The 19,477-nt window shown below is 38.4% G+C and overlaps 1 protein-coding gene across 17 annotated transcripts in view; it reads right to left on the bottom strand.

Moving 5' to 3' along the window:
* The window catches only part of EZH2 (enhancer of zeste 2 polycomb repressive complex 2 subunit), a 62,563-nt gene that overhangs the window by 18,628 nt on the left and 24,458 nt on the right, over positions 1–19,477 (bottom strand). For 5 of the 17 annotated variants that reach the window (XM_089917259.1, XM_089917260.1, XM_089917248.1 and 2 more), the window contains exons 3-8: positions 18,796–18,924; positions 7,387–7,503; positions 4,378–4,498; positions 2,649–2,789; positions 1,611–1,713; positions 884–1,062 (exon numbers count right to left, since the gene is read on the bottom strand). In XM_089917259.1, coding sequence (XP_089773385.1) covers positions 884–1,062; positions 1,611–1,713; positions 2,649–2,789; positions 4,378–4,498; positions 7,387–7,503; positions 18,796–18,924 — 790 coding nt within the window. Of the gene's footprint in view, positions 1–883; positions 1,063–1,610; positions 1,714–2,648; positions 2,790–4,377; positions 4,499–7,386; positions 7,504–10,870; positions 11,050–18,776; positions 18,925–19,477 lie in introns of all 17 variants that reach the window. The other 12 variants (XM_089917252.1, XM_089917247.1, XM_089917257.1 and 9 more) reach the window with 7 other exon arrangements.

Below are 19,477 nucleotides of genomic sequence, written 5' to 3'. Positions count from 1 at the left end.
CAAAAACTCAAAATAAGGCAAGATATAGCTGCCTAGGCAGCTAATTAACATTAAGAGGTACCACTGGAAAATGAGGGAAAAAATTGTAGAAGGTGGGCACAGGAACTCCAAAAGGGCAAAGCAACATGAACCCATTTAGCACAGAGACAAAGGTGTTATGCCACAGATGGTCACACAAAACTCTAATGTGGAAAAAGCTAACCTACATTAAGTAAACTCTGCTTAGGAACCAGGAGGTATGAAATATATTTTCAAAAAACGTGCCTCAAAAGTAGCTGGTAGTTTCTAAATTGTACTTAATTAAGTTCCAGTTACCTGGAAATTTTACTAAGAAACTTCATTCCCCAGCGATGTCAGAAAAAGAAAGTAATATCCTATGTACCATACGTAAATCTCATTAAGAACATGTTATGCTTTACCTGTATTCAAATGCAGGTGTTTTTAAAAGCAACGTATTCAGAGGATGCCCCTCCCCCCCCAAAAAAAAACCAGATTTGGCACTAAACAGACAAGAATATATAGAAACACCTTTTTAGCCAATTTCTTATTCAACGAGTTATTCATCAGTATTGGCAATGTTGCTCTGGGCCATCGGCTAGGTCACAGTAAGTTTTATTGTAAAACAATTGTTCGGTTAGCATTTATGGAAAAATCACTGATCTGTATTCCAAGTTAGTGGGAGACAGCAGTGCCAGCTTAACATGTGCAAAAGACTTCAGAGCAACCCTTAAGCAGCAAATTAGAAAATAACAATACTATGATGCTAACGTACTTTTCAGTCGTAACTGCAAGATTAAATGACAAATTCTAGTGGTAATCAATGACACTTCCCAAGTTGCTTTAACACATAATTCCACAACAAAGATAGAAAATGTAAACGTACAATAACTGCACTTACGATGTAGGAAGCAGTCATATTTAAAACATCGCCTACAGAAAAGCGTATGAAATGAGTGCAAGCTCTGCTCCCTCTGAACAGACTTGGCGTTTGGTCCATCTATGTTGGGGGTACACTCAGGGGGAAGTGCACCTGGGAGCTGCTGCTCGGTGAGTTCTTTGTACCTAACATTAACCAAGAAAAATGGAAGTAAAGGTGAAACAAGAATTACATTTTTGAAAATAAATTTTCTACAAGATTTCTGTGTATTATTTTTGATGTTTATCTTGCCTAAAACACACAAAGAAGTTTAGCCTACAACAATCTTTACTTAAATGAAGAGCCAATTAAATATTATGCATGGTACATCAAGAAACGAATTCACTGATGTGATTCAGATCTGTCACGAAAAATGTTACTATAGTCATTAAAATGAAACATCAGCTGCACTAAAATTTCTACAGGCGTCCCGAGAAATTTCCTCTTACACGCATTCCTGTAAATTGTGTGTGTACGTGTGCGTGTCTGCACGCGCGCACGCCAATTTATCCCATCTACCACGCGCGGAGCGCAGGGCACCAGATACCTACGCGCATTAGGTCAAGTATCTTGCAGATGTTGGGAACACGCGAAGCGGGGAGCTCACTGGCTACGTTAGTTCCATTTCTAAAGAACCAAAATGGTGAGTTAAAGACCATACGAGGCAAAACCATGGCCAAAGAACAAATCTTACTTTTCCTTTAGCTCTTCTGCTGTGCCCTTATCTGGAAACATTGAGGAAATAGCTTCGAAAATTTTATCAGAAGGAAATTTCCGAGGTGGGCGACTTTCTTTATCTAAACAGGGAAATGTGAAAGGAAAAAAGAATGCAAGTGAACAAGCTTGCCAGTCTTTCATTTCCCTCATGCCTAACAAAGCTGATTTCCCAGGAAATTACCAGCTCTACGTTTCACTTCCTTCCAACATATCTCACAAGGATCTGGGAGGCTGGTGGGCCAGACGAAACTCAAACTCAAGCATGGGAAGCTGCAAGAGCGCCCCGAGGCAGAGAACTGAGGCTGTGGTCCCGGCTCAGCCCCTAACTGACGCTGCGGCCCTGTCTGGCCACTGACCCACCTTGGCTGTAAAATGAGGAGCCAGGTGATCACTAAGGCGCCTGTTATAAAAAACTGTACGCTTCTTTGAAACTGCAATTTCCCCCCATATTCTTCTATGCTGTCTTAATAACGAGCTTTGTCCGGTCTTCACCAACTGCCAAGCTCTAAGTTGGGACCCTCTAATTTTCTGGCAAACCGTAATTAGTGTAGCGGTTAAAACATATGCTCTGGGGTCAGTTAGAGCTGGTTCCGAACACAGCATTTTCTGGGTTCTGTTTCCTCCCAGTACTGTGATCTTGAGTTACTTCACCTCACTAAACCCATCTCCTCAACTATGAGGTGGATCTGATGATAAAAGCTACCTCGTGGAATATTATGAGAACTGAATGTCTATACGCACACAACTTGTTCGGTCAATGACCAGTATGCTGTATATATGTTACATAACGATTACGAGATGACTGCCCAGGGAAACCAAAAAAACACGTTATTTTGCTAGCCAAGGGAAATAAAAGTGCAGGATGAAATCTTATAAATAATATTCTAATTTTGATTATACTACCACTGATATGATATTTAACAAAAGAAAAAAGAAGGAAGGAAGATTTACCTATACTCTATTGTTTTTGAAAATTGCTGTAATGGCTACACGCAAATGTAACAGACAGACGTACCTTCTCGGTTCTCCTCTAGATCTTTCTGTTTTTCTTCTCTTTCATCAGGATCATCTCCATCATCATCGTCGTCGTCGTCATTGTATTGACCAAGAGCATTCACCAACTCCACAAAAATTTCATCATTTATAAACCCACATTCTGAAATTCATCAAGTCAAATATCAGAAATACACAAAAGTTCACGTATGCTTTTGTTAATTTGTAAGAAACAGCTGGAGCCTATCAATCAGTACCATAACACTATTATTAAAATGCGGTGAGGAAAGATCATTTTCAGGACTGGCCTGAGGCAAAGTCGGAAGTAGTACTTATCCTCAACACCTGTCATTTTCACAAGTTTTCAGTGCCTGCGACCATAGCCTAATTCTCTAGAGACTAACTATGGCCTTCGCCTCCTTCCAAACAATGCATCTGCCAGACCTTGCTGTCCACTCCTGACAGGAACATGTGAGGATGTTACACGTTACCCTCCCGCCAGGAACTTTAACAGGGTCTCCTGTTAAATCACCAAAGCTGTGATTCTAATGACAGGATTTCAGGTCCTGTGGTTGCCTAGTGGGGAAGGTATTTTTGAACATAGGGCCTTTTGGAGCCCATGTCACATAAGCAGAAGCCCTATTCCTCACTGATTTTATTGCTAAAGAATCTTAAAATCTACATACACTCAAACAATTCTATTTAATTTACATGTTATTGACATCACAGTTTGTTATGACCAGCTATGAATAATTTTCAACTGGCAAGCATGATCCTTCAATTTAAAAATAGGGTGCTAACACATATATATGGAATCTAAAAAAAAAAAAATGGGGCTTCCTTGGTGGCTCAGTGGTTAAGGATCCGCCTGCCAACTCAGGGGACACGGGTTCGAGCCCTGGTCTGGGAGGGTCCCACATGCCGCGGAGCAACTAAGCCCGTGCACCACAACTACTGAGCGTGCGCTCTAGAGCCCGCGAGCCACAACTACTGAGCCTGTGCTCTGGAGCCCGCGAGCCACAACTACTGAAGCCTGCGAGCCACAATTACTGAAGCCCACGCACCTAGAACCTGTGCTCTGCAACAAGAGAAGCCACTGCAATGAGAAGCCCGCGCACTGCAACGAAGAATAGCCCCCGCTTGCCGCAACTAGAGAAAGCCCGCACGCAGCAACGAAGACCCAATGCAGCCAAAAACAAACAAACAAACAAACAAACAAAAATGGTCATGAAGAACTTAGGGGCAAGACGGGAATAAAGATGCAGACCTACTAGAGAATGGACTTGAGGACACAGGGAGGGGGAAGGGTGAGCTGGGACAAAGTGAGAGAGTGGTAGTGTACATATGGACATATAAGCACTACCAAATGTAAAATAGCTAGTGGGAAGCAGCCACATAGCACAAGGAGATCAGCTCGGTGCTCTGTGACCACCTAGAGGGGTGGGATAGGGAGGGTGGGAGGGAGATGCAAGAGGGAGGAGATATGGGGATATATGTATAACTGATTCACTTTGTTATAAAGCAGAAACTAACACACCATTGTAAAGCAATTATACTCCAATAAATATGTTTAAAAAAATAAAATAAAATAAAAATAGTTAGGGAAAACACTGAATATTTTAGGCTTGTGAGCCCAGGCCAGTCCAACAATTTTAATGTAAAAAAAAATCTCTTTCATACCTATGTTTTAAAAAAATAATAAAATATCAATTCTCTGGCCGTGTTTCCAAGAGAATAAACACATGACTCACCTCTATCCCCGTGTACTTTTCCATCATAATTTTTTATTAGTTCTTCTATGAAAGTCCCGTCCTGATCTAAAACTTCATCCCCCATGTAAGGAATGTTATGTAAAACAGTTTCATCTTCCACCTAAAAGTAAAAAGCAGGCTTATCCTAAGTATCAAATTTTTTAAGAGTAAATGTAACATAACTGAAATACAACAATATTTTTTCATAAGTAGATGTCTGTACCCAGTTCTCCAGATCTAAAATAATAGACATCAAATTCTAAAAGCCACAAAGAAGTAAAAAACCCTTCACATCAATAAGCATATCTGAGAAAACAAACTGTTTACAGGGAAATAATTTAAGAAAAAATACTGTATTACCTAATCTAATATTTCATCAATCATTAAAACTTACCGTTATCTTATGTACCTCTAAGAAAGGAAAAAATGCTGCAAATTACGACTCATCATCAATTTTAAGACATGCCTATTTCAGACGTTTCAAAGTTTTCTTAGGATCGATGAAATATGGTTTATCAAAACCAGCGAGGGCTTCCCTGGTGGTGCAGTGGTTAAGAATCCGCCTGTGAACGCAGGAGCCACGGGTTCGAGCCCCGGTCCAGGAAGATCCCACATGCCGCGGAGGAATTTAGCCCATGCGCCACAACTACTGAGCGTGAGTACTGCAACTACTGAAGCCCACGCGCCTAGAGCCCACGCTCCGCAACAAGAGAAGCCACCGCGATGAGAAGCCCGCGAACTGCAACGAAGAGTAGCCCCCGCTCGCCCCAACTAGAGAAAGCCCGCGCGCAGCAATGAAGACCCAATGCAAAGACAAAATAAATAAATTTATTAAGAAAAGGATATTCCACAAAAAAAGAACCCATAAATAACCATACTCCCAAAAAAGGAAAAGGAAATTAAAAACTAATATAAGGGCTTCCCTGGTGGCGCAGTGGTTGGGAGTCCGCCTGCCGATTCAGGGGACATGGGTTCGTGACCCAGTCCGGGAAGATCCCACATGCTGCAGAGCGGCTAGGCCCGTGAGCCATGGCCACTGAGCCTGCACGACTGGAGACTGTGCTCTGCAACGGGAGAGGCCACAACAGTGAGAGGCCCGCGTACCGCAAAAAAAAAAGAAAAAGACAAAGTTTCTGAAGTCCATATCTAAATATGGAGACTAAAACAAGGATAGGTCTAAGTCTAAAGGGGCCTCTGAACAAGGTATTGGTTAAAAACAGAATTTCAGAAAGATAATTCTGATAAACAGAATGGACTGGCTAAGACTGATGGGAGGACGTGGCAACTATGTCAAGCGTGAGGTGCCTACCGCTTCTCGGCCTTTTGGCTAAGATCAAAGGTCAAGTGTGAGGTGCCTTAGGCTGGCCCATGATCGACAGGGAGGAATACGCCGGCAAAAGGCCGTGACACACACACGGAACTGTCACGTAGGAGCAGGCAGGAAACAGGGAGAAAAGGGAAATTTTTCAAATTATTCCTACATAACAAATTTAGGATAACTGCAGAGTTCTTAAAGATAATGGTACCTTAGACAAACAAGGAAAAGGGAAACTGGGAGAAAAAGTGCATATGGGGTATAAAAGGAAAATTTAGATGTTAATGTATTTATTGTTCTGTTCAGGGTCAAGCTTATATACAACTAATGAGTCTAGCTGCCATCACACCTCACCTGCACTAATCCCATTTAAACTGGGAGAGTTAATTATTTTGGACACAAGCCAAAATTAAATGACAATTGGCTGTTTTGTCTTCCCAATTATAGCCATATAACCTTTGCACCTCAAAATATATCCTAGCCATAATAAAGACAGCTTGCCTGACCTAGCTTTCGTCACCAGCAAAACCCATGGATGATTCATAATATTTATTGACACCTTTGGAGGGGGAGATAAATTAGGAGTTTGGGGTTAACATATACACATTACTATATATAAAATAAACAAGGACCTACTGTACAGCACAAGGAACTATAGTCAATATCTTGTAATAACCTATAATGGAAAAGAATCTGAAACAATCACTTTGCTGTATGCCTGAAACTAACACAACAGTATAAACTGACTATACTTCAATTTTTTAAATGGTTTTAAAAAAAAGAAGTAAAATTTATTGACAACTTTAAACACTATATGCTTTCAGAATTACAGTCTGTGAAAATATGAACCCTCCCAGAAGCTCCTGCAACATGATTCTCAAACAAAATGTTTCTGAATAAAGCCTTAAATGCACAAAAATACACAATGGCAAAAGAGAATCTGAAGTTTGCCTTTAAGCCTCCACTGCAAAATTTTTAAGAGCAAAGTTACTGAAGCCATTAGAAACATCTATTTATTTAAAAATCTAGCAGGTAATTCTCTAAAGTAGGCTCACCAAGGACTTCCATCAACACTGTAATAGCCCTATTATTTTATATACCAACTAAGTAATAAAACTATGTATTTTTAATTTAACAACACAAGTCAAGAATGCATACTCAAATTTCTCTTTTGTTCCATCCTACTTCTATAAAGAATTAAATACTGGCATTTCATTACAAAAGCTATTGTGCCAGTGTTATCTGTGGAAAAGTGCTTAACCTTGCCCTGAGAATATTTCATAGTGTACGTTATCACTTAATAACATGCTGCCTAAAATTGTTTTAAATAATACGTTCTCAATTAACAAAACCTCAAAGTCAGACTGAGATTACAGGATACTGACCAACATCTTCAAGGATAAGAACTAGAAGCTTCATCTTTTAAATATATTTTTAATCTCAGGTGTGGCTTTTGCTTAATACTTTTCCTTTGGAGAATATTTTAACTAGAAAGGACTAAGAAAAGAGCAACACCAACACCGAAAAGGCTTAAAAATACATATATTAATTGGTTTAAAAAATTACTCTAAGTACTCCCATTTCGATAGCTATTTTTACTTATACTATCTTAACTCACCTTGACAAGAAAATTATCTATGCTTTTTCATTTAAAAGAAGTGATTACCAAATAAGAAGACACATTATTTACATACCATGAAATTCTGCTGTAGAGGAGACCAAGAATACATTATGGGTACTGAAGCAACTGCATTCAGAGTCTTTAACGGGATGACTTGTGTTGGAAAATCCAAGTCACTGGTCACCGAACACTAGAACAGAAAAAATAAAATTGACTCGTAAGAATAAAAGGACAACCTGAAGCTGTAGGCATCATATTATAAAGAGATGCTGCCTACTTACAGCATTTTGAAAAAGAAATTTCTTTACTGAGACGGTAAGTTCATAAAAACCAGAAAGGATTCTCTCCTCTCTTTTACTTAGTGATAGAAAAAGCTTCAGATTTTGCAAATTTTCAAAACCTTCCAACCCCTTCCATACTTACCAGTATCAATAAGAATCAAATACTATATTTAGGTTGGCCTCAGATTAACTGCTCCTTGCTTTCACTATAAATTTTCTACCTCACTGCTTAATTTCATTTACATCTCATCCACATGGAATAATATATATATATATATATATATATACACACACCAAATATGCCACTTAAATCTTAATAAGAATATAGAAACTTGTTAGGTTAAACTTTCTTACCTTTACCTTCCCTTTTTAAAAACCCAAGTGTCATTTGCTGATATTATCAGATGATACACAAATATTAAAGGTAATAGACCTGAATTTCAATCACAACGAAATGGATTCAAATCAATTCTGCAGAAGTGTAATCTCTAAATTATTAACAATAATAACTAATGTTACTAAGCACTTCCTATGTGCTAGGCACTATTTTAAACACTTACACATCTTATATTTAGTCCTCATAACAGCGCTGTATGATGGGGACTATTCTTAGCGCTCATTTTACAGGTGAGAAAACTAAGATAGAGAAAGGATACGTAACTGGCCCAAAGTCATACACTGTTAGGGCTAGAATTTAAACCCAGAACGTCTGACTCTGGAGCCCCTGCTCTTACCCACTACACATATTGTCACGATACCACATTTCTATACATTTCTAATACCGGTTAAGTAAATATATTGCCCTGAAATACCATATTTCATCCAATCTACGATGACATCAATTTCAAAGCACACCATTATCTTCTGTATCATTAAGAAAATAATGTTGCCAATTAAACTATAACGCAATGCTTTCTTATCATAGTGATTCTAAGATGCATGCCAGTTTCAGATGTTAAAATGTTAAAAAGTTTGCATCTTTGACTTGATGAAATACGGTAAAGATCTGTGCCCAAATACCACAGCACTCTCCATCCTGTCTAGGAATCCAGCTTTTCTTAAAAGAGTACCATTACCCAATTATCAGGTCTCCAGAGCCTTCTCAAAAATACCCTGGACATATAATCCATGAAAATAGAGCAAAAAGAAGTAGAATTGAAATAGTAAAATGAAACCAAAAAAGTCATGTCTATACAACACACATAATTATTAAATGTTTCATTTTTATTTAAGAGGACTTAAAAATCGCGGGTCTAGATTTGGTGAAATCAGAGTGGAAGTCTTTGGCATCCAGGCCCACCTGGCCCTCAGCACTTCCTCAGGCCAGGGGGATAATCTTCCAATAGTCACAGTCACCGCAGCACAAAAATAGTTCCTTCCTCAGTGGAAGTGAAGGTTTAAAGATAGAGTAGTTAGGAAGAACTGTGACAGTGATTAATCCATTAATTTGCTTTCCACAAGGGCAAAGATTAAAGATAATACTAGAAAGCTCATAGCTCAAGTAAATAAGAAGGTGTGAACAGTTTACTAAAACTCCAGAACCCGCAATCTTTCCCTGTTTCCTTCTTTGGCCTCCGATGCAATTCCTCATCCATCCGTCCAATAATAACAGCAGTTAACATTTATTGAGCACGTACTATGTTGCAGGCACTGTGCTAAGTGCTTTATATACATTTTCTTAACCACTTCTCATCTTAGCCTTTGGCATCACGATTTCACAAAATGAGGAGGAGACTGAGGTTCAGAGAGGTTAAATAACTTGCCTAGTCAGAAAGGTAGTAAATTACCAAGCCAGGATGGAAGCCTAAGTCTGATTCCAACACCCACAAGCTTCATGCCTATGCTCTAGTTCTCACCCTGAGATGCCCGTGCAATGGGTGCTGTGCAAAAGAGACACCCAACAGTGTCACAGGGCATCTCCTCCCCCAGCATCTGCCTCTTGTCCTATTCCTACCATGTCTTCATTCCTTCTTCTTAAGTTACTTAACCAGGTCACTCTGGGGCAAGGAGTGGTTATAACTACGGAATAAAGTGCTATACACTACCCAGTGATTTTAAATACAAACTAATTTCATTTCTTGCAAAACAATTAAATTGGAGTTTTTGATTTTTGTTCTACACGTGGTGGAGGTAAACTAATTCTGTGATTTTAATTCTGAAGACTGGCCCCCTTTAAAGCCTGGGGGGCGAGGGGGAGCAGCTGCTTCTCCAACTCTGACTTATTCACCTGCTTTAATATCTAAATCCAAGGTCACACTTACGGGAGGACTGCTGAATATCCTATTCAACTACCAGACAGGAGGAACGCTGGCTCTGTTCCACCTGTTTGCTCTAGTGACAGCGAAAATGCTCTGAGTCTACTGAACGAGGTCAGCTGACTTTTCCGTTAACAGAAAGAACTTAGAGAAGCACAGAAAATAAGACAGCAAAGGCTGCAGCGCTAAGTACTATCTCCAACCCCACACCTGCCATACCCCCATGACCCATCACCTCAATTCTGAGTCATAAAAGTGTCACCAAGGGGCTGGAAATAAGCTCTCAAAGCGGCTGTGGCCGAGTGTGGTTTTACCTCTGTCTCGCAACAATACTCAGCACAGTGTCTCAAAAAAGAGTAGGCACTCAAAAAATGTTTCTGGAGCGAACCGGCTGCATTTGCTGATTTTTCCCTAATGGAGACTTCGACTTCAATTTCTTTTTAAAGCTAAGAGAACACCTATTTAGCAAATTGAAGGTCTATACCCACCTCATTATCTATGTAGTATCTCTAGAAACCTACCCCATTCTTTAACTATTAACCTTAACTAATAACCATATCCCTTTCATTTATGAAATAATATTCAAATGCAAAAGCATTTGTTGGTAAAACAAGTTTGGGAATTCTTATTTATTGACTTACAGGAAAATTACTCAAAAATCCCAGTTACTTACCAGTAACTTTTTTTCTTTGAAAATGTATCATCCTTGACACTTTATATTATTGTCTCATATCACTCAGAGCACTGAAAAGGATTTTGACCTCATGGGTCTCCACAGCATTTTACCTGATCAGAGTCATATGTCTTGGACTCAGGAACTCACTAGGAGACCAATATCAACAAATTAAATTCTCTAATTCTAGTTCCAACTTGAGGATCACACAAGGAAGTTGTTGTAGGTAATCCATCATTGATGGTAAAGAAAGAAAACAACTATATTAGTTACCAAGGATGCTACATTTTCAGAGAAACACAGCTTACTGGTAAGTAACCAGGTTCCTCTGAGGATGGATAGACTTACATCAACCAGCTGGTACAATAGGCGACTGTGTGGCTGGACCACTGGGAGCTGGAGAGGGAAGTCAAGCCAAAAATAGTAGTTGTAGGAGTACACAACCAAACTGAGACTCTTGGCAGAAGGCTGGTTCCAAGTAAAAACTGTGTTATGGAAAATCGTAGAGGGAAGAGCAGGTGAATGGCCTGCAGGGAAGGGAAAGAAATTAACACACCCTACTATGTGCCAAGCACTGTGCTAGAGACTTTACCAAAGTTAACTTCTTTAAAATTCACCACTACCCTAGGAGGTAGGTATGACTCCCCATCTTACAGTGGGACATCACAAAGGGCAACAGTCATAGCCATCCGGTCTCTCAACAATCTTTAACATTAGAAGGGTTATGTCCGACTTCCACATAGGAGGGGGAAGAAATACACTCAGTTAGCCAAGTTATAAATATTCTTGGATCCTGGTTGGTCCATTTAATTCAAGCCAGAGACACAATGAACTGGTGATGTTGTCTAATATCCTTTAGCTTTTCCGAGTAAAAACAATAAGGAGCTGTCTCACATCTACGGTGTGTGAAAGAAAGCATCAGCTGCCACCCGCTCCAGGGAAAAGCTGAGGCTCCTGAAACTACCCATATTCTTCAAGATTGGAGTAGAGAAAAGATGACACACCAAGTCTTAAACCAGCTAGGCCTTCTGGTGAAAATGATCGTGTACATAACTTAATTTCAGACTGCTTTTATGTGAAGTAAGTGCTGAAGAAAAAACTGGAATGAGGTAAGTATCAGGTCTGGGTCAAGAAAAGCTCACAGTAGAAGCGAGTTCCTAACTCACTCAGGATGATTAGGAGAAGGGTGGTTAAGGAGAGGGTCAGAAATAAAACATCCTGATCGGATCTTGACACAGGCACATTTAATTAAAGCAGCTAATCAAGGGCGCTGGAGCTAAGGAGTACAGGAGTGGTTCATGCCAGACTGTAAATTATTCTCATTTCTGCTGCTGGATACGTATGTTGCAGAGCCGTCCGGACTGCGGGGAACCTCCACCAGCAACACGAGGCTCCTGCCCTGAGCTCACTCAAGAACAGAAAGATGCCACCCTATAAGCATCAGTCTGGCACTTCTTCCAGGGAGGGGCGTGGGGGGGGGGCGCATATACAGCATTTCACACAGAACAGGTAACATGTGAAGTTCAATTTCAGGAAGTTTGGAGCCTTAAAGGTCTTCCCTGCGTCCTAGCTTCAGAAGCCTGAGCCCGAGTAAAGAGGTCATAAATCTATAAACCTGGTTAATATAGATACTATTAAAAACCCAATGCAGTCTGGGTCTGAAGGGGGCTGTTAGGGTAAATCATCTCCTCATAATCTGCAGTTTTGCTAAAATGCTGGAGATCAGACACAGAACAATAGTCACAGGACGTAAGTTGGTAAAACTACAAAAACACCCAACACAGCACGTAAAGCACGTAACCAGACCCATGTTTGTCCGTGACATGCAAACTCAAGAACCTAATTCGGTAATAGTCCTGCGAGTGGCAAATAAGACCATTTCTATCATTGAAAAAAAAAAAGAAAGTAAACAAAAACTAAGAAGCAGAACAAAGAATAAAGTCATGGTTTCCATCAGCTGTGGCAGCACAGCCGTTGTGAAGCCTCGCTCCCGTGAGTGGACGTGGGGCTGAACGCCACAGAGTAGCAGAGCCATTGGCTAAGGTAAAAAAGGCAGGACGGCCACCGGACCGTAGTCTCAGAAGCGCGAAGCCCTTGCTCAGGTGCTAAACCTGCTCCGTGACCACCAATCAGACAGGCCAATTCTGCTGATCTTTGCAAAACAGATTTATAAACACTCCCCAATTGCTCACGGATTGATCATTTAGTGAATCGTGCTGAAACAACAAAGCCAAATAGAAAAAAAATTGAAAACAAAATTCCCCACTCGCTCTTTACACCAAAGGAAATTCCGAATAGGTTAAATGATGTTAAAATACAAAAATGAAAACTAGAAGGAAAGATGGGTAATTTATAATCTTGAAGTAGATAAAGGCTTTGTAAGCCTTAAAGAAACACAGAAATCAAAAGAAGAAATTCTAATTTGACTACATAAACATTTAAAACTTCTGTATAACCAAAACATCCCAGAAACAGCATGAAAATGGGGGGGAAATCTGCAGAACAGATGATTAAAAACTAGTATTTATAATATACAAAAAGTCCCTTAAAATCATAAGAAAAAGTCCAACCCAATTTTAAAAGATCCAAGACCATAACAGCCAACTCATAAAAGAAATATAAACAAACAATAGGTACTTAAAATTAACTTCACTGATGAACGAAAGGAGAGCAAATTACAGTAATGTTTTACCTATCACACTGACAAAGATTAACATTTTATGCTGGGAATATAGATAAACAGACACCACTATAAACAGTTGGTGAGAGTGTAAATGTAAAACTTTTGGGGGGCAATCTGGTAATAGCTATTAAAAATTTAAATATGCATATCCTCTTGACCTAGTAATACTGTTTCCAGAAACTCTTCCTACAAAATTACTCAAAAGATGCAAAGATGTGTATGAAGGATATTCACTGAAAGGCTAACTGCAAAAGGAAAAAATAAAAACCTAAATGTTCATCAATTATGAATAGGGCAATTAACTATGGTAAATCCGCAGGACCAAGCACTGTGCATTGTTGAAGATACTGAAGACCTGGACAGATGTAAAGCGATGGCCCCAAAAGGCAGGCATGTTTTATCTGGGAATAACTTTTTAAAATAAAATATATATTATCATTATAATTAACATGTCATAGAAAAAGAAATCAGAGAATAAAAGTCACAGGGCTTGGACGACAGGGCCTTTTGCTCCTGTTTCATAGATTTCTGTTTTATTTGAATTTTTACAGTTAATATTTTACAGTGATCTTTTAATTGAAGAAAAAGATAAAAAACAAAAGTTTCATTAACCCAACAGATATTCACATTAGCTAGTATTAAAAGTGCCTCATCGGTTGCCAAGGTAGCTCATGAAATCTACCCAACCCTCTCAAAATGGTACTCAAATAATATTCTTTTACAAAATCTAGTAACAGAAGATAAAACAGAATCCTAAGCAGTGGATTTAAGTCAATCCAAATTATCAAGCTAAATTGTGATAGCAGTTCTAGGTCTAATAAAATTTTCTTATTTCTTCAGAGCAATGAACAATTTTTAACATGGCAGACTAGATAAGCATTTCTTTGGGTTTTGGTTCATTCTGTTTGTTTTCAAAACAGCTGTCAAAATTTGGTTTTGCATTTTGAGGACAGACTTGATCTCTGTACTGGTCAATTTAACAATAAATTTTAAAACACAAACTGTATACACAGTTTGTTCTTGGAGAAAAACAGCAAATTAAGCACAACTTCTGGTTTATTCAGTAGTACAAAATAAACATTTGACATTTTTGAAAAGTTCACTTTTTAAACTTAAGATATATAATCTTAAATTTAAAATATGAACTCAAACATCATAAGTGTATGACAGATCTTTAATATATGATAATAATATATAAACTCAAACAACAGAAGTGATCTTTTTTTTACATGGCCTTTTTAGAAAAGCATAAAATGCTTATATATTAGCTTCCTTTCAAAAGCAAAGGAACACCTCCTTATGGTCATTTAAGTAATATTCCATCTATTTCAGCCGAAAGAAAGCCAGAAAGGAAGCAAAGGCTGCCGTGATTTGAAAAAGTGACCCGAGCAGGAAGGACTGGCAGAGTTAACACAAGATTCAACCAACAGATGGTTAAGAGGGACAAAGAGCAGCAGAAAGCAACTAAGAAGCCAGTTTCTTGAGCAACCAAGAAAGGATGGATATGTTCAGACTGAGAGTAAAGACACACACTTGGGAGAACCATTCATCTATGTCTAAGACATGAGAAAAATGACCCAGCTCCCTGCCACATCTGCTCAAATGCTGGGCAGGACATATTGGTCCTATAATCCTGAAATTCACAAAGGAAAGAAAGCATGTTACTGTGTTGAAAGTTGGGAGTATATTTAAGTAAAGAGCACTACACATTGGGTACACCAGCATGTTATTTTTTCTTTGTGTATAGTAACTAAATTTCTATTTACAATTAACTGAGGAAAGTGCATTACCACGTCAATAAATAATGCAATCAAGTGTTTACAGGTAAACGAGACAATGTTTTTCTTCTCCTTCAACAAAAATAAGCCCAAACTGCAAACTTACGAAAGAACTTATACATTCTGCATCATGAAAGAAGCCTCCCCCACCCGAAAAAATTCATTTGCAAATAACAAATGATAGGTGATGAACTTAAAATTTTAAGATATCAATAGGAAGAGCAAACCTGTACGTACTGAAAAGTCCAAAAGACTTTTAATTCTTCATGAATATGAGGGCTAGGAGGTCCTTCTGATGCTGCTTGTTGTATGTGCGAAACATTCTGAAGAAGCCCCACTTTTCTTACTCTTTCATTAGTAAACAAGACACAGAATTCTTACAAGAACATTACATTCTCCTGGGAATCTAAAAATGCATATTGGCAGGATATTTTTAAATTATTAAACCAATCACACCACTTGCCCAGAAGACAGACATCATTTGAGCAAGCCTCCCTTTCACAGTCATAATACATACAAGTAATAAAAATCTTGATATGAAGAATCAATGAAAGGGAAAAGTGCCTTGTTGTTTTCAGCAAGAAATGGAAAATGTACAGAAAGAAATGCACTAGTAAGGACTACAAGAGTAACTCCTAAACCAGCTTCTTCGTCAAAACTGGAAAAACAGACACATTAAAGAACAGGATTACCAATGTGCAGACTTAAAGAAGATAAAGTTCTTTACTGACTGATGAGACAAAGTAACGAATGTCACCTAGAAATAATCTTCTGACAAACAGCCACATATTATGGCAATACGGCACGCATCCCTTGGCCTGTATGTATCATTTCATAACATTTTTAAGCTGAATGCTCCTTAAAAAGACAAACTGAAGAGCAAAGGAAATATATGTAACATATATTACAGTCACTGTCTTCAAGAAGTCAGAAGTATTTTTAAAAAGAGAAAATAGACACATACTCTGTATTAAGATCCTATGGGCAACACGGCTTAGGTTCTGTAACTTCAACACCAAAAAATAAGTACCCACAAGTCTCCTAAAAGCATGCATTAAGGAAACAACAGACTAAAGATGTGGTCTCCAGGTCGACTGCAAGGCTCCTTGATCTCAAGTCAGAATCTACAGCAGTCACTTCATTAGATCAGAAAGTAAACTTGTCGGACTTTCTTTACTAAAATAACCTAGATAAAATTGGTCATTTTAAAACTGAGCTTATCCCCTTCTACAAGTACAGAAGGGAATAAAGTAAAAGACTTGAGTGAATGACTGAAAATTGTCATTGAATCGTCGTCATGCTCAAAGGATTTAAACTGAAGACAACACTTATAAAGGATCAGCTTATAAAAATAAGGACTTAATTAAAACACTGTTACAACAGCACTTCCAAATGTTGAAAGCCATGGACTTTCTAGGTGTTTGGGTCAACAGTGCAGTCCCAAATTCTGCCAGCCCTACAAGCCTATTACTAGGAAAGTTGTTGCAAAAGAGGCTAACTTATTTATCCTCCTGCTTCTGACCTAGTTGACTCCAACTTTTAAAGCATATAAAAGAAACTGATATATTGCTGGAAATGCTCAAACTGAAGAAAAAATAACGGGGATATAGTCTCATCTGAAAAGTAAGGAGACTAGACAGAGATCATTAAAGTCCTTTCCAGCCCTGAAATTCTATTATTTATTGTGATAACACCAAAAAGCTTATCACAAACTGTATAAGCCTTCAGCTTCCAAAAGTCAGTGATGATGGTTTTAAAGGGGCCGGGGGGGGGGGGGGGGGGGGGGGGCCGCTAGGAGGAGGAGAAGACAAATCACTTCAAGCAGAATCAGTAATTAAGAGTGGCTCAAAAACAAACGTGCTTTGACCAGAGTTCCATGCAACAAAACCTGAATTCCTGAGGCTAGGGGTTACCTTCCTCCTTTTCCCCTCCTGTTTTGTGAAAATGTTTTTCCTCAACCTGCATGGGGTACTAAGTTTAGAAAAACACTTGTTTCATTAAAATGCTAATTTCTTCTTACAATTTCTCTCATGAACTCAATAAAAAGTTAGGTATCTTTACATTCAATGACTTTTATCTCCACTTGACAAAATTAAAAGCAAAATGCAATTAGTAAATGCTCATTTGAATAAACTGTACTCTTAAATTTAACACCAAAAATTGTATCATGAGCAATTCCGGTTGTACATAAATAATGAGCTTTAATAATTTCTTAATGTGTCTGAGCAAAGTGTACTCTTCCAGGCCCACATCAGATCATCAGAGCAAGGAAACTGACTTTAATTCTTCTAAGGCTCAGTTTCCTCACCTGGGAATAAAAAAGTGGTAATACAACCATCACGAAGACAAAATGAGGTAGAGTAGTACCTAGTGCAGTGCCGGAAATCATTACTGCTGTTCACTTTTATTATAAATGTAGGCTGGGCTTTCAACAGCATTTTGAGGTTTGTAATGGGCGGCGAAATTAAGTATTCCGTGTGTTCCTACTTTATTTCTCCAAATTTCTAAAATGTATCCCTCTGGGGAGAAAAAAAACGAGGTTTCTTTTTCCTTCACTTCAAAATTTCCAAAAGGTCACTTTCAAAAGAATTAGAGGCTCCATCCTGATCCCTTTCGAGAACATTCTGACTGGCATAGAAAAGAATCCCTTTCACCCTTAGTATATTAATTAGTCATTTACCTCTAATGTGTAGGTCCTGACCTGTTGCAGATGACTGGAAGGTGTTAATAACATATAATACATATTTATACAACTGCAAGTCAGAGCTTAAAGAGCGGTCAACTGACAAAATGCATAAATAAGAATCATCCCAAGCCATATGTATCACCATCAAGACCACAACACCATCACTGAAATCACCACTAGGACCATGTCTGTAGCACAGACTGAGCTGCTCTAACAGCACTGACCAGTCTCTGAGGCCAGTGCATCACACAATCTCAACAGGTCTCATAAGACACCAAATTAGTGCTTGATTATTACAATATCATATAAAAAATGACTGCTCATTGAAAACACATTATTTTAGAACAAATTCCATTGTTTAGATGCCTTCCATGTGCAGACACCCAGGTCAACAATCATCTACTACATGGTATAATCTAAATTTCAAATCGCTTTCTTCCCTCTTTTTGCGTCCATGCCCATTCAAACAGCATTCCGTATCATATGCCATGTCTTCCTGCATAAAACAGGTACTTAAACAGAAATGCTTTAACCAAAATCCTACTGATTGGTTCTATACTGTGTAAGTTTCTGCCATTTTCTTTTCATCTTGCTGCCACTATGTTTTAATGTGTTATCTCATTATAAAGTCTACCATAGATTTATTGCCTTCCTTTGAAAACAGTAATTTTTTGGAATGATTAAGATCTACCTCGTTCGTTCAAAAAAATTCTATTAAAAAAGGAAATTCTGACCTCCCAACCCCAAATTTAAAAATTCGTATAGAGAGAGCCTTAGAATTTGGACAAGATGTATAATAAGAAGCTTGTTTACTCCATGAGTATGGATGAAAAAGAACCATTTCTTACAGCACGGCTAATTCATATGAAGGGGGAGGAAAAAAGACAACTATGCATCAGAAAGCCTTGCTCTAACTTGTGATCTGATGAGGACATTCGAGAGTATTTAAAGTTCTTTTTTAATGAACAGTCTGATAAAAATCTAGGAATCAGTTGCACATTAAAGAGAAATAACAATAAAACAAGGGACATCCGAGGTCAATGGCCTCCTCTCGACAACCAGCCAACATTCCAAACGCAAAAACCAAAATGCACTGATAATTCATACAGCGCGTGAGTTCACCAACCTCCCTGGTCCCGCGCAATGAGCTCACAGAAGTCAGGATGTGCACAGGCTGGATCCTTCGCTGTTTCCATTCTTGGTTTAAGATTTCTGTTCTTTCCAAAATTTTCTGACGATTGGAACTAAACATACTCTTTAAAAAAATGAAGGAGAGGAGAAAAGAAATTGTTCATCGTTAGAAAATTTGTAACATCTCTAATGAAGGTTAAAATTGAGTGATTCCTCAAAAGTATCAGGGACATTCCTTCAAAAGCATATGGATTTTACACTAAACTGTGGTTTCTCGCGTTCAAATAATACAAAAACACCACACCTATTATTTTACTGAGAGTAGAAGGGGAAGAGGAAATCATTTCCATCCTTTCTTTGTTAACTCTGTATATATCTATATATATTTTTTAATCACAATGACTTTAGGAACACGGTACCATGAAACACATTCCTTTATATTTGGGTCCTGGGTCTCCACATGCAGTACAAAGTTACACTGAAAAGATGGTGATTTCCAAGTAGGCTGAATAACCATTAGATTAAAATCTTTCCACTTCACTAATGTGCATGGTACGATTTTTGTTAAGACAGACCAAGGACCTTAACTTCCAAGTTTTCATTTATCTTACAGTAAATAAGACCATTTACCCTTTCAAATTAAAACTTATCTTTAGGGAGTAAACCATCCTTAACTG

Source organism: Delphinapterus leucas, chromosome 9 (genome assembly GCF_059928025.1).
Source record: "Delphinapterus leucas isolate spDelLeu-1000000601 "Yukka" chromosome 9, BTC_Dleu_Yukka2, whole genome shotgun sequence".
Lineage (NCBI taxonomy): Eukaryota > Metazoa > Chordata > Mammalia > Artiodactyla > Monodontidae > Delphinapterus > Delphinapterus leucas.
Note: the sequence above shows the minus strand (reverse complement) of the source record. Positions and strands in the feature narration are given on the sequence as shown.